This window comes from Calonectris borealis, chromosome 23 (assembly GCF_964195595.1).
Source record: "Calonectris borealis chromosome 23, bCalBor7.hap1.2, whole genome shotgun sequence".
In the NCBI taxonomy this organism is placed as follows: Eukaryota; Metazoa; Chordata; class Aves; order Procellariiformes; family Procellariidae; genus Calonectris; species Calonectris borealis.
The window spans coordinates 6,164,458-6,184,692 of NC_134334.1; the positions used below are offsets into that span (position 1 = coordinate 6,164,458).

General features: G+C 51.8%; 1 protein-coding gene across 1 annotated transcript in view; it reads left to right on the forward strand.

The window, feature by feature from the left end:
* Nucleotides 1-20,235, forward strand: part of LOC142092440 (protein dispatched homolog 3) — a 149,796-nt gene that overhangs the window by 120,812 nt on the left and 8,749 nt on the right. Inside the window, exons 7-22 of the mRNA XM_075172487.1 lie at nt 4,937-5,873; nt 7,167-7,386; nt 9,038-9,174; nt 9,609-9,743; nt 9,968-10,128; nt 10,490-10,629; nt 11,385-11,581; nt 13,044-13,205; nt 13,616-13,777; nt 14,198-14,320; nt 14,933-15,069; nt 15,737-15,918; nt 16,371-16,501; nt 16,609-16,784; nt 17,790-17,916; nt 19,069-19,214. Of these exons, the coding sequence (XP_075028588.1) occupies nt 4,937-5,873; nt 7,167-7,386; nt 9,038-9,174; nt 9,609-9,743; nt 9,968-10,128; nt 10,490-10,629; nt 11,385-11,581; nt 13,044-13,205; nt 13,616-13,777; nt 14,198-14,320; nt 14,933-15,069; nt 15,737-15,918; nt 16,371-16,501; nt 16,609-16,784; nt 17,790-17,916; nt 19,069-19,214 (3,273 nt within the window). The remainder of the gene's footprint in view (nt 1-4,936; nt 5,874-7,166; nt 7,387-9,037; nt 9,175-9,608; nt 9,744-9,967; nt 10,129-10,489; nt 10,630-11,384; nt 11,582-13,043; nt 13,206-13,615; nt 13,778-14,197; nt 14,321-14,932; nt 15,070-15,736; nt 15,919-16,370; nt 16,502-16,608; nt 16,785-17,789; nt 17,917-19,068; nt 19,215-20,235) is intronic.

Below are 20,235 nucleotides of genomic sequence, written 5' to 3' on the forward strand. Positions count from 1 at the left end.
CCTTTCCAGCTCAGTTAGTTTTCTACAAGGTCCCTCCAAGCTCAGCTGTGCTGCTGAGTCAGCAGCTTGCTTGCCTCCCCCCCTTCCCCTTTCCCCATCCCCGAGGGGTTCTTGGCTGGCTGAATGAACGAGGCAGCGCAGATGAACGTGTGCCGACGCCAGGTTAGGGGGTGGGTGAGCTGGACATGAACTGTGCAGGCCAGCTTTGCCAGAGGAATGCAGGTTCTGCAGCCATTAGGCAAAAGGCTTGAGATTGTCCCCACTTTGCAGCATACTCTCTGTAAGCAGCTCTGCAGAGCAGAGCTATGCAGCACAGCTCTGCAACCCTGCTGTTGAACTTCATCCATACCGTGGTAGTGTGGGGAAGGGAGAGGGCCCCACACCCCACATCTTCCTTGTGTCGGGTACCGTGGGGAGACCTGCCCCTTGCTTTGCCCCTGTCTTGCTCTGTGAGCTGGCTGTCCAGTGTGCACAGTCTGCCCCAGTCTGCCCTTGCATGGCTGTGCAGAAAACAGGAGCTGCCGCAGGCTGTGTGGGTAGGCTTGAGGAGCTCGTTTTGCTCAAGCAGCTGGTTCAGGGTCTGTCCTTCACTGGGTGTCTGGTGGCAGCCTAGGCCCTTCTCACCACGCGTCTGTTCAATGCTTGTATGTTCCTGGTGGAGAAACCTGAAAGCATCAGGACAGTGGGATGGGGTCCCCGACGTGAGGCACCCCGTGGTGACTGCAGCTGTGGCTCTTGCTTCCTGCTTGCAGTCTGGATCAGGGCTGGCCGTAATGTGGCATTGTAGGTTCCTGCAAGATCTGGCTTCGTGTGGCCAAGCGTGCAACTTGGGAAGCAGAGGGTATTTTGTGAGGCAGACCTGCCATGGGGTGTTGGTGGAGGTTTTCACTTCAAGTATTTATTTGCTAAATATTTCGTGCAGTTTCCTTTACCTTTCTGACTTAATGGACACTATGCCTGTAGCAGCACCTTAAATCTGAGCCAGGAGCAGATTTACAGGAGGTTCTGCCACCCTGCAGAGTCCTGACTGGTTTTGAACCAGGAGGAAGCCTGTTTGCCTTGGAAGGGGCAGAAGGAAGCCCAAGAAATCTGAATGCCTACCTCAACAGGCTGAATCGGTGCCTCTTCTCCATAGAAACGGATCCAGGGCTCCTAGGAGTGCTCATATCCACTGCTCCTTCCAACCTGGAGCAGGCTAAGCTTTCACAGAAGTGAGGCAGAGCTTTGATTAGGGCTGCAGGATTAGGTCCACTGTGCATATCCTGGAATTGAAAAAGTAACTGGGCCATGCTTCAATGCTGGGAGTCCCTGGGTAGTATGGGAAGTGGTGGAGGGAAAACAGGCCAGCCCCCAAGTAGAATTCAAGCAGGAAAAATGCATTTCACTCCCCTTCTGGCTGATTTCAGGGTTTGTCTCCCCCGCCGATTCAGTTTGCCATGTTTTGGGTTGGATAAGCTTTCATCCTGACCCAGGCAGGATCTGACGAAGGCGGTAAAGCCAGGCGAGTCCCAAGGGCAATGCTAAGTGAGCTGTGTCTGGCTTTGCAGCCGAATCATGTAAACTCTCTTTTGAAGGGAGTTCAGAGCTGTGGTGGAACTAGGGCAGGATGCACGCGTGTGCTTACCCTGCATGCAGAGGGAGGCTGTCACCGTCAGGGAGAGCACAACCCACGTGCCTCCTTCCCTGCCCTTGCCCTTCTGCCTGGACCAAATCTTGAGCCTTCCCTGACTCAGTTCTTGTGCGAGTGCATATAATTTTGGGGCTTTTCCAGCATTTGCTGTGCTGGGGTTTAGACCAGCATCAGAGTTTGTACTAGTCTTTGGCTAGAGGGTAGCATGCGTTGGCCTTCATACATTATGGGTGCCCATCTGTTATAAGCTGGATTTTGCAGTCACCATGAGAGTGGATGGAAGAGCCAGAGGGAAATGCCTGAGGTCTGATCCCTTCCTTAAGTTGAGGATTTAGCTCTTGGTTGAAAAAGGAGATGGTATGATCCTTTTTCTGCTGGCTTATTACTATCTCAGTCTCTCTCGTTTCCCTTTCTTGTCACGTGCAGGCTCTTCTGTTTCACGATTAGAATCTTTTCCCTCTTTCTCTTCAGTAGCTCAATAAATGGGAAATTATTATGGCTCTTTACCTCTCTTTCTAAAGAGACAATACATATGCTTGATTAGGTCTTGCAGTAACGCCATTCTCTTGAAGGAGAGCCCAGGCCAACAGGAGAAAGGAGAGCTGGGTGGAGTGGAGGTAATTGCATGTACACACCAACCTGCCCAGATGGGATGAGTGAGGTTTGCACCTACGTTCATGCAGCACCAACCTGCACTGCTAACGTGAGCTGAAGTTGTAGCTTGGTTGTCTCTTAGAGGCAGAAGGGTGATAGTACTTGTCAGCCCAGTGACGGATGGGAGTTGTACACTGGCCAAGGGCTTGCATGTGCTGAGGATGTCTGTCTGCAAAGGCGAGCAGTGTGGGGCAACATGTGAGCTGGGGCTGGCACCGTGCTGTGTTTGGGGGGGCTGGTGCCAGCAGGCTTTGGACACATAGGGGGATGTCGCTGCCCTCCACTGCTTTGTCAGCGTTGATGGGATTTTGGCTGCTCTGTGGGGAGAGTTTGGGAGTGTGGGAGAGAAGGCAAAACTGCAGTAAGGAGCAGCTGGGAGAGGATTTATATGCAGGTTCAGGGACTTGGGAAAGCCTCCTCCCTGTCACGATGCAAGTGAGGCTCTCCGTAAGCAACAACGGAAGAGCACGTGGGTATGCATGCCTGTGAAGTTGAGGCAGGTGACCACCTGCGCGCAGGTAGCTGTCTTGGGCAGTGTTGTTTGTATGCTCTTGGCCTTGCCCCAGGGCCCAAGGCTCACGCAGTGATGCGTGGCTGTTCACGGAAATTTTCAGATGCTCCCTGGCTGTTTAGAATTATGCATCTTGAATATTAAAGAAATCTTAATGGAGACTAAAACCAGCTAGATTTCTCCCAACCTTTCCAGAGACTTGAAAAGACTCTCTCTTTGCTTTGTTCTTGCTGTCTAACAGCCCTGCATGTGAAGGGGGAAACAACACAGCAGAGTTTTGTGAGCCGCCCTCTCCTCATCCTATTTCTTAGCCTCCTGAGGATGTGGAGGTCTGGCAGAAGAGGGACTGTGGCCATCTGCCATCAGTGGTGCCCATCTGTTTTTTGGACTGTGAAATTGCAGAGCCGGAGGAGGATTCAGCACAGGCTTACACGTGCCCTCCTGCACAGGTCTCTGCAGCCTGGCTGAGGTGGTGAGGCAGCTGCATGAGCCTAACCACGGCGAGGGAGTGGGAGAGACCCTGCTCTCACGCTGACAGGAAGGGTGGGATGTTTTGAGACAACATCAGTTGCAGATTAAAACCACTGATCAACATTTGTGCTTTCATTGGTGTGGGCAGGAGCAGGGAGGCCGGAGCTCAGCGGTTCCCTGTTCTCCACAGGCTCTGCAACGCTGGGAGCGCTCTGCCCTGCCTGCCAGCACAGATGCTCTCCAGACCAGAGTGAATCCCATGGGAGCTGCTGTAGCTCCCATGAACTCCCTGTGGGCAAACCCACAGGCATCACCCAGGCTGACCAGAGCCAGGGAGATTGCTGTGACCCTTGTTCCTTTGCATATCCCTCTTCTGCCAGGGAGCATTTCTGCCCCATTGCTTTTCCTCTTGGTCCAAGTTCAGGCAGCTCCCAGGTCTTCCGAGGACCTAGAGTTAAGGGGTGCTGGCAATTCATCTTCCTGCTGATAGAAGTCCTGTTAAAATAGAAACACTGGTTGGGAGCAAAGCTTATAAATTGCTTCTGGCCTGTGTGTAAATTGCTTGCAACTATCAGGGTCAAGCAAGGAACTGAATCTGTGCATTCATTCAGTGGGGGGGGGGTGCTGCAGGCTCTGCTGCTGGGAGCCGGGAAAGGGAGTAACACTTATAGGGTCTGGGCTTTCTGGGCTTTGCTCTCAGGGACCACCACCTGTGGCTTCCTGGCTTGAGAGGCTTTCATGCAACACCCAGGAGGGGCACATGGGAAAGTCCAAGAACCTGTGTGTGCTGGCAGCCCCCTGCAACGGAGCACACCTCCTGGGGAGTCTCCCTTTCCTTCTGTCCTGCCCAACTGTGCGCTGACCAGGGAGAGTTTCCTCCTTGTCATTCCATGGGAGCAGTGACTGCTTTTGCTTCCTGGTTTTTCCATAGGAACCGGGAAAACTCACTCCATAAACAATATCCCGCAGGGGTGGAAGGAAAGCAGGGCTGTCCAGCCCTTTCCCTTCCCACGCTGGTGGTGGATAGCTCTTCAGGGAGTAGAGCAGGGTTACAGTGAGTTCTCTGTGGGGGTCGGTATGTGCAAGTACATGTATATGTGTCTGTCTGCAGGCATGGGTGCATGTGCTTCTGGTTCTGCGTGTGCACGCACGTGCACGCTTCATGGGGAAATAGCTGGGGGAAAATCTATTGTCAGTTTTAAGGAGAGGAAGATATGGTCCCTTGCACTTTTCATCTGGTAGCATGAACTGTTCCTGGACATGAGAACCAGGTTAGCTAATTAAATGTTCCTGCTGCTGCAGTCTGAGCAGCATACTGTGAATCCCCTGTCATCTCCATGCCTGGTGTTCCTGGAGCCATGCAGAGCCCCCTTCTGCTAGAGCACTAAGCTCTGGGACTGTAGTTTGAACTTCTCCCCTCTCTGGTTCCTCTGCCAGGCAGGGTGTGGGATACCCCATGCCGAGCGTGTCCTTTCAGTGGCTGTAGCAAATCTGTAGGGTTTGAAAGGAGTCATGCTTTGCTGCTGAGGGCACAGGGCTGAGAGCTAGAGTGTGCCTCCCTCCCCGGCTCTGCTGGTGAGACCCTTTGGCAACTGCTGTGGATCATGGCTGTGCCTGGTGACACCCAGTGCTGGGCCTTGCTGACTGCTTTTCTCTACCCCTTTGTGCAGGTGCTGGACATGGACACAGAGGATGACCCCTTGTTACAGGATGGCTGGCTAGATGAGGAAGATGAAGAGGTAGCCTTCAGCTCCTGGAAGAGGCGGGAGGGTGCTCTGTTGTGTGGGAAAAGCCCATGCAGAGTCAGGCCCCTGCGTGTCACGCTGCCCACATCTGGCTTCTGGAATATTGTTGGCTGGGTATTTACCAACCCGTACTGCGCTGGCTTAATCCTTTTCCTGGGCTGTGCCATCCCAGCTGTGCTTGCTGTTGTCATGTTCCTCCACTACCCAGCCCTGGATATTGACATCTCCTACAATGCTTTTGAGATCCGCAACCACGAGTCCTCTCAGCGCTTTGATGCGCTTGCCTTGGCCCTCAAGTCCCAGTTTGGGTCATGGGGGAGGAACCGTCGGGACCTGGCTGACTTCACCTCTGAAACCCTGCAGAGGCTCATCTTTGAGCAGCTCCAGCAGCTTCACCTCAATGCTTCCCATCTCGGGGTCAGCACGCGGGTCAAACGCAGCACCCTGGAGGGCAGGACGAGCTCCCCCAAGCCCCATGCCCACCTGAACCCAGGAAACCGGACTTCCCGAGTTGGGAGGGGTGCCCCACGCTGGGACTACTCCAGCACTTACATCAGTGCCAACACGCAGACGCATGCCCACTGGCGCATCGAGCTCATTTTTCTGGCTCGGGGCGACTCTGAAAACAACATCTTCACCACTGAGCGCCTGGTTACCATCCATGAGGTCGAGCGCAAGATCATGGACCACCCTCGCTTCCGGGAGTTCTGCTGGAAGCCCCACGAGGTCTTGAAGGACCTGCCTCTGGGCTCTTACTCCTACTGCTCCCCTCCCAGCTCCCTCATGACCTACTTTTTCCCCACTGAGAGAGGAGGGAAGATTTACTATGACGGCATGGGACAAGACCTTGCTGACATCCAAGGTGAGCTGAGGGCCGTGGGCAAGGGCTGGCATGTTTAAGGCATGCATCTCCTGCAAGTTCAGGCAGTCACTTACTGGTGTGCAGCTAAGAGGGGTGACTGCCTTGTGCAGAGAGGAAGATGCTGCCATGTTGTGCCTTGAGGAATCGTCTTTTCTGCGCTAGGGCCACTCTTCTACCCTTTCAGTCTTCTACCCTTTCAGCAAAGCCTCTGCAACCCCAGTTGTGGGTCACACAGGCCCCAACAGGCGAGCGAGGGGGACAAATGAGGGGAAGTTCTGCATTGTACGGATGCCTTCTACTGACCCTTGTCCCCTGTGAAAGACTGTGGTTAACTAGAGGAATGTCAGCTCTTGGACAGAGAGTAGGGATGAGCTTCCCTGCACCCCGGAGCAGATGAAAGAGGTCTGTGGGCTGCTCTGGAGCTTGAAAGGCAGCTTGTGAGTCACCAACTGGAAAGGCTTCTATATGGAGAGAAGGAGGAAGGCCCTGCCTCCTCCTCCCAGCTCTGTACCCTGTACTATGCCCCTCTGGCAGAGCAGAGGCTCTGGATGGTGAAAAAGAGGTGAATCATAAGGAGTCTGTGGGTGCGGGATGAAGCCTCCATCTGTCTCTCAAGCACAGGCTGCAGATGATGGTTGTCCAGGAGCCATAGAGGGAGCAGGCAAAGAATTAACTCCATCTGCTCCAGTGTGAGTAACAGTTCTGCTACCAAAACAGGAACAAGCCTAGTTTCTGGGTCTTTCTGGTGTGAACTCAAGGGAACTTGGATTTTGGGGGTAGACAGGTCGTGTGTCTTACTCAGAACTAGCTGAGTGCCTTCATCTCTGCATCCCTCACACCGTCGGGTGGCAGAGATACCAGGTCACAGCAGAGCCAGGACTCCTCATCTTCCATGGGCATTGTTTGGCTCTTGTGCTTCCCAGTGTAATGGAGCAAATATTGGCCCAATGTACGAGAACTAAGTGCACCCAGCAGCGGGAGTATTGATGGGGATGTTGTGTGCATTGCTGCTTGGGGGAGCTGTAGTTCAGATCACAGTTGGGTGGAAGATGCGTCCCTGATGGGGAACTGCATGTAGGCCACATCGCAAGCAGAGTCGCAGAGCAGAAGTGGAACGTAAGTCTTTGCAATTCAGCTCTCCCCAGCCCTCCATGCTCTCTGCAAGGCAGCAGCAGTCAGCATCACTGATGAAAGACAGAATCACTCCCAGTTCCCCTTTGTCAGGCTAGACCCTGAGCCTTGCCAAGTCAGCTAAGCAGGACCTAACAAAAGTGGCGCTGCTTTCTCCTGCAGGGTCCCTGGAGCTGGCCATGACTCACCCCGAATTCTACTGGTATGTGGATGAGGGCTTGTCTGCTGAGAACATGAAAAGCTCCCTGCTGCGGAGTGAAATCCTTTTTGGGGCACCACTGCCGAACTACTACTCGGTGGAGGATCGCTGGGAGGAACAGCGCCGCAAGTTCCAGAACTTTGTCATCACCTACGTGGCCATGCTGGCCAAGCAATCCACAAGGTGAGGGTCTGTGCAGATAGGGCAGGTGCCTTGCTGGGAGTGGGCGAGAGCAGGGAAAGGCAGAGGTTGGAGAGGATGGTGCTTTCTGTTGGACTAAAGGAGTAGATGGAATAGGCCCTTCAGGGTGTAAAAGTTCTGTCTTAAGGTTTACGCAGGGCAGACATGCCTGCTCCGCTCGGATAGCCCTGCAGCATTCAGTCTCACCTGGAAGGCACAGAAGGCTTGGTGTGCCAGCTCAGACTGCTGGTCAGTCTCGAACAGTGGCCATGGCGTAATGCTCCAGACGAAGGAGAAAAAGCATCTCCTTTGAAGTTGGGCTCAGGCACAGTGCTGTGAATGAGGGTGGGGAGCATATGGCAGAAAACCACTCATATGCTTCCCCTTAATGCCACTTCCTACTGCAGCAAGGCGCCAGAGACATCAATAGAGACAATGAAAGGGAGCCAAAGATTGAATCCAGTGCCTGCCTTTCCACTCAGCCCCTGTCTGGCATTGGATCTGTTTGCTTCCATCTCACAAGTCCAATTCCACTGGCTCCAACAGAGCTGCTGCTCTGCCTTCCTGGTCTGAATTTGGCCCCAATTGGTCTGATGCAGGGGGAGAAATGGTCCTTACTCAAGGCATCAACCTGTGCATCTGATTCTGCTTTTGCTCATGCCAGTGTAATTCCTTCCAGAAGTGTTTGCTCTTTGTACAGAGAGATGAGGAGGGGAGTTTCAGGGCAGGATAAGTTTCAGGAAATGCAGGCTTTTTTCACTGCCAGGTCTGTATGACTTTGGTTGAATAGGGCTTTGCTCAGTGCTGGTGAGAGGGAGATGGTAAAATAGAGTGAAAAGGGCTAAAAGAGTAGCCCAGTATCCAGACAGCTGAGGGAAGGCATTGAGTCCCAGTGTACCTTCTCAGTCTCCAGCTCTCTACTGCTCTGAATCTCAATAGCTCCCAGAATGAAGGGATACCAGTCGTCAAAAGCAGAGTGGAATGCAGCCAGCCCTTGTCAGCCCCGAAAGCAGGCAGCCGCAGGGCGTTCTCACAATGGGCTGGCAGAGTGGGTTGCAGTTATGGGAAGCTGAAAGGGAATTGCGGCCAAGGCTCGGTTCTGAAGCTTGGATCCCTGATAGCCTCCTATGGTGCAGTGTTATTGTACTCCTGGTTAAATTATCTTGGATTACTTCTGCTCAGAGCCTGCTTCCAGAAGCAGAAGCTGGTAAGTCATACGGTTTCTGATAAGCTCTCACTCTGCCTGCATCTGCTGGTTATTACTTTTGTGCTTAATATAATAAGCAATGATTAGGATTCCAGATGGAATTGGCTTTGGAGGCTTCAGGAGCTGTTTGCTGACAGCAAGAAGTCTATTAGTGCCAAAGACCCACCATGTACTGGAGGAATTTTAAAAATATTAGACATGCTCTTTTATTTTTCTCCCTTCTTGTGTGAACTTCACCTCCAGCAGCAACTTTGTTGAACCTGCTCCCACCACTCTGAGCTGTTTCCTCAGAGAATTGCCAAGTTTATTAGAGCAGTGACGCCCTTTGGCTCTGGGGGAGACATTGTGCTTTGTTAAATCCCCTGCTTTGTTAAATCCCCTGGCTCTGCTCCCTTTACACTCAACTCTGCCTACTCCTCTTCCTTCCCTCATATCTTCCCACCCTAGCAAAGTCCAGGTGCTGTATGGAGGGACGGATTTGTTTGACTACGAAGTGAGGAGGACCTTCAACAATGACATGTTGCTGGCCTTCATCAGCAGTAGCTGCATAGCTGTCTTGGTCTACATCCTTACCTCCTGCTCAGGTAGGCTGCAGTCACGGCTGCCCTGCTCTCACACAAAGCCAAATATGCTGTGACTCCCTGTGTCTGTGCAAGCCCCAGGAGAGGCTCTGATGCCCTGACACCAGCCTGACTTTGTGGCACAGCAGCATGCAGAAGGTCATGCAAGTCTGATTCTCCAGAGCAGAGGTCTGTGGGCAGGATGGGGGGAAGGCTCACAGAAGAACAGGAATAAGATGCAAATTCCCATCTTACTAACGCTGATATAAAGTTGATGTAATTTCATGGATGGGCCTCATGGGAAGGGGTCTGGAAGCAGTACTCTTGCAGCCCTGAGCTATTCTCTGTCACCAACACACTCCTGGGAACCAGTATTCCGACAGGGCGGGTGGGAGGTGTCTGTTTTCCCAGGGGGCAGCCAGCAGTACTATTTTTTCCATGTTCCTTTCCTCCTGTAGTGTTCCTGTCATTCTTTGGCATTGCCAGTATTGGGCTAAGCTGCCTGGTGGCTCTGTTCCTGTACCACGTCGTATTTGGGATCCAGTACCTGGGTATTCTCAATGGTGTGGCTGCCTTTGTCATTGTGGGGATTGGTAAGCACGTCCTTACTCAAAACCTATCTGTGCTGCCTTGCCATAACTCCTGCCTGCAGGAGAGAAAAAGGTGATGGTGGCAAATGCAGACTGAATTTTCAAGCCCTTTCCCTCCATTACCTGTAAGTGAAATATTTGCAGGTGAGATGTTGAGGAGAAATTAGATTTTTAGCATGTGTCCCTACTGTGAGCAAAATATCAAAATCTTCTCCCTCTTTTCCCAGGGGTTGATGATGTCTTTGTTTTCATCAACACCTACCGCCAAGCCACGCACCTCAAGGACCTGCGACTTCGCATGATCCATACTATCCAGACAGCAGGGAAGGCCACCTTCTTCACTTCCCTGACCACAGCTGCAGCATATGCTGCCAACATCTTCTCTCAGGTATACTGCAGCTTTGGGATTTGGGGCTTTCTGTTTCTGCCAGAGGCCCTAATAGAGAGGGAAGCTGCCAGCACCATCTTTCTGCCCTCTCCTCCAGCACAGTGGCATACTGGACTTGCTTGCCCTAGAGGGCTGTCACTTACCTGATCTAAGGCAGTGGACGCTCTCCCTGTATCAGCATCCAAGGCAATATTTCCTGTGCCACTGATTAGCTCAGCTCTATACCTACCAGGTTTGCTGACTACCATGACTGAGGTCAGCATGTGTTATTCTCAGGTTCCTCCAGATATCTTGTTCTTGATGTCTGTTCAGGTCTCCTGCCCCAGTTGATCCCAACTCCATGTTCTCTCTCTTCATGTAGATCCCAGCCGTGCATGACTTTGGACTCTTCATGTCGCTGATTGTGTCCTGCTGCTGGGTAGCTGTGCTCTTCACCATGCCAGCTGCTCTTGGAATATGGACCCTTTATTTGTCCCCACTAGAGAGCTCCTGCCAAACCAGGTGAGCCCTGGAGCCTCCTTGTGTGGGTGCGAAGTTGTTGTGGAACTCATGGCCAAGGCAGTGTGCAAATCCCTGCCCTATCCTCTCAGTTATCCTCATCCTTCTCAGTTATCCTCATCCCCCTCAGGCAGCTTGGCTTCGCCATTCCCTGTTAGTCTCTAACAGAAAGGAAATTTAACTTCTGCCATTCCAGATTGGAACACAATGGAAGGGCCAGGTCCCAGTCTTATTCCCTCTGGTGTACACATAGGTGCCTCCCAGGAGCCAGACTCTGCAGTGCTAGTCATACCTCTTCATTGAATCCCACGGAGTATTGGAGCCATTTGTGTCCTCAGAGCACTTACTGCACAGCTAAATCCTCAAGCTGTGGAGACACAGGCCCTGCAAGGCAGACAAATCAACATTGCTCCTGCCCGTGAGCACAAGCAGTGCATGCAGATTTGTATTTGAAAGTCAGCATATTTCCCCTTCCCCTGCTCTTTAGCAGTGCAGATGACCTGGCCTGATTTAATTTATTAGCAGGGAGATGAACTGCTGAAAGTTCCATCACTCAGCGCCCAGTCTTCATGGCTCAGCCCTGCTCTGGGTACCCAGCCCAGCCTGCTACTGCTTTGCCATAGCAGCTCAGCCCCTCACCTCTCAGCACTTAGCAATGGAAATTGCTCATGGCACTGCCTGTTGTCTTTCCAAGTAATTGGAGCAGGCTGTTGCTGCTCTCCTTGTCACTGAAGGAGCCAACTGGTAACTCTTTGCAGGGTATGTGGCTTAAAACTCATGCCTTTGTCTCCTTGCCTGCTCCAATCCAGCTGTAGTCAGAAGTGCACCAAAAAGAGTGCCTTGCACCTGGCTGAAGACCTCTTCATTGCTTCGGAGGCCACGTCCAGAGCAGGCAGAGAGACGCTGCCCTATCTCGATGATGACATCCCACTGCTCAGTGTGGAGGAGGAGCCCGGTATGTGCCTGTTGTGTAGTGCCTTCAGGGGGACCACACTGCCCTGTTCATCCTGCAGTTCTTCCTGTCCCTGTCACTGGTTCATGCCTCAGTTTCCCTACTTTTAAGCTGGAGATGGTGCTGTCACAGGAGGTTGTAGGAGTCTGAACTCACTAATGGTTGTAAATTGCTTTGAGATCTTCAGTGCTTTCTAACTACTTTGCTAATCCTCTTGGGTCTAATGTGGATTGTACTTTCTGGCTGGAATCACTGATTGTGACACGGATGTAGGCATGAAACATCTAATCCATAGCACTGGGGCAGCTCACCTTTGAGTAAAGAGTTTTCACCTCTTCCCTGCCATTCAGAGTGCTGCCTTTGGGAAGCAGGCGAGAGAACACTTTATTATTCTCCAGCATCGCCTCCTCAGATCATGTCCTCTGTCACAGCAAGAAGAGGGCAATGACTTGCCTTTGACCACATAAGCAATCTAGAAAAAGAGCCCAGAAATTCCCTATATCTTATTAGCAGGATATAATCCTTCTAGCCCTGATCAAAGATAAGGGTGCTTACGGGGTCATGCTCTGTTGTACTTGGCTTTTAAAACTTGCTGGGATCTCCTTTCTTTTAAAACCCACAACAGGAGTGGTCTGGGCAAGTGAGTAGCCTTCAGGTCTAGCAGCAAACTGGAGCTGGAGGCAAATGGATCAATGGTTGAGAGCCCATCAATCCCACAGCAGTATGCAGGCCCCCTCCCTGCCTTTGATAGGCAGACAACTAAGCTTTGGCACTGCAAGAGCTGTCTCCTTAGTATGCCAGAGCCACATGCAATGGTAATATATGGAAATAACTCCTTCCCTTCCCTTGAGCAGAGTAAACAGCAGGATTCTTTTCTCCAGGGGCCCCTGGGCATCAGGTAACTTGTGAAGAAGCAAAGCAGCTTGTTCCAGTTGGTGACCAAGCATGGTTTGTGGGTCAGCTGTACAGCATGCCAGGCACACTTTGACCCCGCTACAGCAAGTGCCCACTTCTCACCCGTAGACAAGAGGGCAGTTCCCTAGGCATCCCTGAGCTGGGGTAAAGAGATCAGATAGGAGTCAGGAAGCAGTCAGCTGTGTGTAATTAGCTGCAAGCCATACTTAGTGGGACAGGGACAAATTTTGCTTGGCCCAAGAAGCATGCAGTGTCCCTGTGACCATATGGACAATGTTAGGGGGATCTGGCAGAGGAAGAATAGCCTGAAGCATAGGCTTTGGACTGAACTATGGATTTAGAAGTGTAGCTGTCACATGGCAGTGACTTGAAAAAGATGCTTTCTATGACGTTCTGGGCAAGTCACTGCCTCTACCTGGGTCTTACTCCATCTCCTTAGCCTGAGTGAGTTGTACAGCACCTTGCAGGTTCTGTAAAGGAGAGCAGAAACTATGAGAGACACTCATGACACTCAGCACTGAGACTGCCTTTGATTTCTCTCTCTTTCTAGTCTCCCTGGAAATGGGGGATGTCCCCTTGGTATCTGTGATGCCAGAAAATCTGCAGCTCCCTGCAGAGAAGAGCAGCCGGGGTCACTTGATAACTCATCTGCAGGAGCTGCTGGAACACTGGGTGCTGTGGTCTGCAGTGAAGAGCAGATGGGTGATTGTGGGTAAGGAAGGAGGGGTGGGTATTCCATCTGCATGGATTTTAGAGGGTTTGACAGCATCTCAATCAGTCCCCAAGCCCAGATTTTTAGTGACAAGAGATTGAGAAAAGGGACATAATAGATGGCTTCTAACTCGATGTTGCCAGAACAGTCAGTCCCTAAGGAAACTGCATGAGGAACTCTAAGACTTTTCCATCCCTCTCCTTTCACTGAGATCTGAAATGGCAAGTCCTGATGGGGTTATCCAGGCATGGGGGTCATTACAAGAAAGCCCAGCTGCCAGTGTGGTTTTGGGGCTGTTCCTTTTTCCTGTTGAAAATACCATCTTTCTGCCACACCCCTGCTGTCTGACTAAGTCCTAAGTGCAAGATGCATGTAGGGTCCCACACACTTACCTGGGCTTCTCCTTGCAGGGCTCTTTCTCCTTGTTTTGCTCCTGTCCGTATTCTTTGCTAGCCGCCTCCATCCAGCTAGCCGTGCTCCAGTCTTGTTCCGGCCAGACACTAACATCCAGGTGCTGCTAGACCTGAAATACAACCTGAGTGCTGAAGGCATCTCCTGCATTACCTGCTCAGGTGAGAGTGCTGGTCCCCAGACCACGGGGGGTGCAGCCTGGCCTAAGCCCTGGGCTGGAGGAGCCGAAATGTCAGGTAGAGGCTGACATTGTTCAAATGTCTCATTGGACATTGGAGGGACCCCACTGAAGGGAGGCGCACATTGGGAGTGGGATGGTTGAGTTGCCTGTAGGAGTGGAGTATTTTGAAAAGTATTTCCTGCTTTAGCCAGGAACTGCCTGAGTGTTTCTGCTGGCGCAATTCCTTTATAGTCCCTGAAAACTGACTACTTTTACTCGTAAGTGCTGGTCACATGCCAGTGACCAGCTGGGGGTCTGTGGCTTTGTGTTCCCTGCTGAGGGTTTGGTGTTCAATAGCAGGGCTGGTGGGTCTCTTGTCATGCCATTCACTCTTTCCTCCCTGACTAACCTTGTGGGACAGGTTTGTTTCAGGAAAAGCCCCACAGTTTGCAGAACAACATCCGAACATCCTTGGAAAAAAAGAAGAGGGGCTCAGGGTCAACTTGGGGAAGCAAAGGGAGCATAAGTGATACAGGGCAGCAAGGTAAGTGGGCCATGATGACTCTGACCACATTTGGGTCCAGGGCCTTCTCTCAGATAAAAACTAAACCATATGATCTCTGAATAGCTGGATGGGGAACAATTCTCTTCAGCTGCCCCACTGAGCCCCAGCTTGGCGCTGGATGTAAGGGGCATCATTACAATCCCCCTTCCCCTGAATGCCTACTGTCCTCTAGGACATGGTCCCATAATCCAGGTGACAGTACAGTCTAGTGACAAATCCCTCTGGTCTGCCTGGTCTGAGTACAGGGCTAGGAGCTCAGAGCTTTTGCATCCCGGTCCTGTGTCACAACCTTGTTGGCAGGCTGTGAGGAGAGTAAATTCACCGTGCTTTGCAAGGGATTTTGAGGATAAAAGAGTTATTGGGCCAGGTCCTGAGATGACATGAATCAATAAGCCATCAGGAATTACTGCAGCTCAGGATATATTTGTGAAAACCTTTGAAAGGTGTGCTGTGCTGCTAGAAGGCAGAGACTGTGCCTGCTGCCCCAGAGGAGACAGCAGACCAGAAGAACCCTCCTTTGCTGCTGCCCATGTCTGTAGGATTTGCAGATTGAGAAGTACCACTAACCCTTATGCCCTCTGTTTTCTTCAGATCTCCAGGGGACCGTGTATATCTCCAAGTCCAGAAGCAAGGGAAGGCCAGCCATCTACAGATTCTCACTCAATGCCAGTGTCCCTGCCCCCTGGCAGATGGTGTCACCGGGAGACGGGGAGGTGCCTTCATTCCAGGTGAGTCAGTCCAGGGATGTTGGACCCCTCTATCAAGAGTGCAGCACTCAACAGGTGAGCACAAGAGCCTCCTCCTGTTTCTCCACGGGGTCTTAGTAGCTCAGGGTGAAATTTGCAGGGCATCGCAGTAACGTAGCTAACACGGAGGGCATTGTGCCTGGCATCGTTAGAGATTACGTCTTGCAGTGCCACAATGCTTCTCTGTTGCTGTCAGCAATGGGAGCAGAAGTGTGGGTGTCTGTGGAGATCAGATGAGGCCTGGCATCATCGGCTGAGCTCATTCTAGTAGAAACTGCTACTGAGACAGCTGGATTCCCACTGCCTCCTTCTGTCCATCCACAGACACAGATGAGCAGGCAACAGTGCTTGTGCACAGGCCATATTGGACACACACCCCCAAGGGGACTTGCTTTCAGCTGTCCCTCACCCTGGACAGAGCAGCCACCATTCAGCCCAGGCCACAGAGAATGGGGGTGGTGAGGGGCCCCATCACACGCTGGCCAACCCTGGGAAGGAGGCAGGCTGGGGCTGGCTGGGTTTGTGGCTGCAGTGCTCATTCTGTGCGGCTGTGCCAGTGCTCAGGGAGGAGGGGAGTGTGTGATGCTAATGTGCAACAGGCTGCAACCCTGTGGAGTTAAGTGTCTGTTTTCATTAATCCATTGCTTAGGTGTATAGAGTGCCTTTCGGTAACTTCACCAGGAAGCTGACAGCTTGTGTGTCCACAGTAGGGCTGCTTAAGCAGACGAGCCCCAGGAAGTGGATGATGACCACCTTGTCCTGTGACACCAAGAGAGGCTGGAAGTTCGACTTCAGTTTCTACGTGGCCGCCAAGGAGCAGCAGCGAACACGGTAACCTTCCAAAACCCACTCAGGGCCAGGCAGCAAAACCAGCACAGCTGAGTGGCTGATACGGGGTGCCTAATGTCCAGTGCCAGTCCTGCCCTCAGTTGGTGACATCCACGGCCCTAGGACTTGCTTTGCTGCAAATGTGCCCCATCTTTGCAAAGTTATTTTGCAGGCCTATAGCATCATTAATGTGCCAAAGGCTTGACAGGTGCAGGACTGTGACTGGAGGCTTCTTTGGGTGGCAAAAAGACATTGCTGATCTTGGTTTTGCCCTTACGCATCTGAACTCTTGGGCTGAACAGGCAGCACAGAATATGCAATAGCTAGGGATCCAGGTCTGGAGTTGCTCACCTCTTCCTTTCCTTCTGTCCCTGAGAACATCTGTTTCTGTGTAATGCATTGGACACATCTTTATTACCTCTGGTCCCCCATAACAAACTTTCTTTGCTGCACAGGAAACTGTATTTTGCCCAGTCGCACAAGCCCCCTTACCATGGCCGAGTGTGTGTAGCACCTCCTGGCTGTCTTCTCAGCTCTAGCCCAGATGGACCCACCAAAGGCATCCTTTATGTTCCCAATGAGAAAGGTAAGCTGATGAGGACCTGTTCAGCCATGTCTGGCTGTCTGCGCCAGAGTGTCAGACCTTTTTTTGCCCCCTTCTGATGTAACCAACCTTTCTTCTGTATTTGACAGCAGCACCCAAAGCAAAGCTGTCGGCCACTTCTGGATTTAATCCTTGCATGAACACGGGCTGCGGAAAGCCAGCAGTGCGGCCGCTGGTAGACACGGGAGCCATGGTGTTTGTAGTGTTTGGTATCAGAGGTGTTAATCGCACAAGACGCCCGGACAACCACGTCATCGGAGACATGGTACACACATTCTGGCATGCTGGACAGGCACAGTCAGGGCTGATGAGTGAGGGACGGTCTCCCTGGATGGTGTTTAGTTAATCCCCACAGCCCAGGCAGCGTGGTCCAGCGGTCTAGACAGATGGAATAGCAGAGATGGTAGCATTGTGACGAGCCAAAAGTACACTTCTGTTTTAGCAAATTCACAAATAATGGAGATCAGGAAGCCCTTACTGAAATGACTTTTCAGAAAATCCCTTTCTGAGTGCAATAGCTAACCTTCTAATTTTGAGTCTGAATCTGGCTTTCCTGAGGATTTTAGAAGCAAACCCACCTTGAGCTCAGTATGAAAATCTCACTACAAATTCAAGATCCAGGGAACTGATATTTTTCTATAATTGTTTATCTTGTTATGAGATATTAACATGAAAAAATACAAATCAATTACTCTGGGGAAAGGTTACTAAATGTGACTTTTCCAGGAGCAGCTTATCTCCCAGATCTGATACCTTGATACATTCACAGCCTTTCCCTAGAAAAATTACGCTTAGCTCTGATCACTTGGCAGATGCACTTCAGCTTTCTGCTGTTCTTCCTGCCTTCCGATTTGGGGGCATTGTGCAGAATCAGCTTTTGCCTGTTTCCTCTGGAGGGGGCAGTGCGAAATGCAGGCAGTGGAGTTGGCAGAAAGCTGCAGCTTCGTGCTGGGCACTGCTAGGGATTCCGAGCTGCTCCTTAGGCAGACCCTAATGGGTTTGGGCATGGCGTGGTGGCTATTTATTTAACAGTGGTTCTGTCATACTGCCTGACTTTTGTTTTTTTGGAGGGGTGGGGAGGCACGTAGTTTCTTCCTGGGTTATCTGGTGAGGCAAAGATGTCTGAGTTTTTCCACCATATAACCTGTGGTCTGTATAAGCTAGTCCCAGGCTGTGTACCAGGAGAAGACTCAGCTTCTGCCTCCTTGTGCCATTTGCTATGTATATGCCTCACGTGTGGTGCTCTTATTGTTGTGTCTCCTTGTGAAAGGGCAGCGTTATCTATGATGACAGCTTCGACCTCTTCAAAGAGATTGGCAATCTGTGCCGCCTCTGCAAAGCCATCGCCAGCAACACCGAGCTGGTGAAGCCAGGAGGGGCTCAGTGCCTGCCCTCTGGTAGGTAGGACTAACGCCAGCCACAGAGTCCTTGGGGAGATCCTGGGTCCCTGGGTGGAGGCTGGTTCTCACCCTCCAGTCTGAGGAGTGTGGCTGCTAGGGGCTTTTAAACTTTGAGATCCCAGCTTGATGAAGCAGGGAAAGGAAAGGGAGGTACCAGTCAATGATAAATGCAGGCAGTGCAGGGAGGAGAGGTGTCTCTCAGCAGTCAGCTCTCCTGACCTGGCTGCAGCACAGCTTGGCCTGTTTCCACCTGGCTTAAGCTGCAGCTTCCATCTCCATGGGCCATTCACCTCATGCTTCCATGTGTTGTGCCAGCTGTTTTGGGGATGAGAAGTACACAGCGAGTGGGACGAGATCAGACTCCTGTTCTGCAGCTCTACTTGCAGCAGTGTTTGTTTGAGCTGGGGTCCTCAACAGCAAACCAGAAAGGGTGGCTGCATCTTGCTGCCTCCTTTTCTTCCCAAGGTAGCTTTACCCTTTTAGAACATGCCCCTGGTCATGCTTTCTGGGAGATGAGAAAGAAATAAGACACTGGGCATATTCTTTGGGATTTAATCTGGTGAAGATAAGAACAGAACTGCATCCATTCTTTCCAGTCATGGGTATTGCTTGTGATACACTTTCAATCTTTTGGGCAAGTAAATATCTTCTTAGTAGCTCCTGAATAACCAGCAAATCACACCTGATCTCGTTGTGATGAGGCTACTCACTGCCCCTGTGGCTTCACATACCTAACCAGTGACTGTCTCTTCCAACTTGAGAGGTCACAAGGTTATGGAGCTGAGTCTAGGAAGTGTATATTGGCTTCAGGCCAAAAGCCAGTCTCATGCCTGGAGAAAATCCCTGCCAGGCCAGGCAGACAGCTCCTCAGTGCTTGCTGTTTGTACTGCTTCCCGACAGCTGGGAACAAACAGCAGTGGTAGTGTCCTGTCCAGTGCTGATGGCACAGAGCGCCCTTTCAAGCTAGCAGCAGCTGAGGGCTCTGGTGCTGAGACCTCAAGGGCTTTGGCAAGTCAGAGTTGCAAGGGGAAGCAGCTGCTGACAAATGGGGCCTGCAACTTTCTCTTGGTTTTTTTTTCCCCCCCCTTGCTCCAGTGTGCTTCCTTTCCCTGTCCTGTCCTCCATCCCTTGCTCTTTCTTTTTCTCCAGGTTACAGCATCTCCTCCTTTCTGCAGATGTTGCACCCTGAGTGCAAGAACATCCCTGAGCCAAACCTGCTGCCTGGACAGCTCTCTCATGGGGCAGTGGGGGTGAAGGAGGGAAAGGTGCAGTGGATCTCCATGGCATTTGAATCGGTGAGTACATGGCATCGTCGTCTATCCTTGTGACAGTTTCTTCTTGTGACTTAGAATCGTAGAATCATAGAATCATTAAGGTTGGAAAAGACCTTTAAGATCATCGAGTCCAACCGTCAACCCAACACCACCATGCCCACTACACCATGTCCCCAAGCGCCTCATCTACACGTCTTTTAAATACTTCCAGGGATGGTGACTCCACCACTTCCCTGGGCAGCCTGTTCCAAGGCCTGATCACTCTTTCAGTAAAGAAATTTTTCCTAATGTCCAGTCTAAACCTCCCCTGGTGCAACTTGAGGCCGTTTCCTCTCGTTCTATCGCTCTTACTTGGGAGAAGAGACCAACCCCCACCTCGCTACAACCTCCTTTCAGGTAGTTGTAGAGCGCGATGAGGTCTCCCCTCAGCCTCCTCTTCTCCAGGCTGAACACCCCCAGTTCCCTCAGCCGCTCCCCATCAGACTTGTGCTCCAGGCCCTTCACCAGTTTCGTTGCCCTCCTCTGGACACGCTCCAGCACCTCAATGTCCTTCTTGTCCTAAGGGGCCCAAAACTGAACACAGGATTCGAGGTGCGGCCTCACCAGTGCCGAGTACAGGGGCACGATCACCTCCCTGCTCCTGCTGGCCACACTAGTTCTGATACAGGCCAGGATGCCGTTGGCCTTCTTGGCCACCTGGGCACACTGCCGGCTCATGTTCAGCCGGCTGTCAATCAGCACCCCCAGGTCCTTTTCCTCTGGGCAGCTTTCCAGCAACTCCTCTCCAAGCCTGTAGCGTTGCATGAGGTGGTTGTGGCTGAAGTGCAGGACCCGGCACTTGGCCTTGTTGAACCTCATACAGTTGGCCTCGGCCCATCGATCCAGCCTGTCCAGGTCCCTCTGCAGAGCCTTCCTACCCTCCAGCAGATCAACACTCCCGCCCAGCTTGGTGTCGTCTGCAGATTTACTGAGGGAGCACTCGATCCCCTCATCCAGGTCACTGATAAAAGAGATTAAACAGGACTGGCCCCAAAACTGAGCC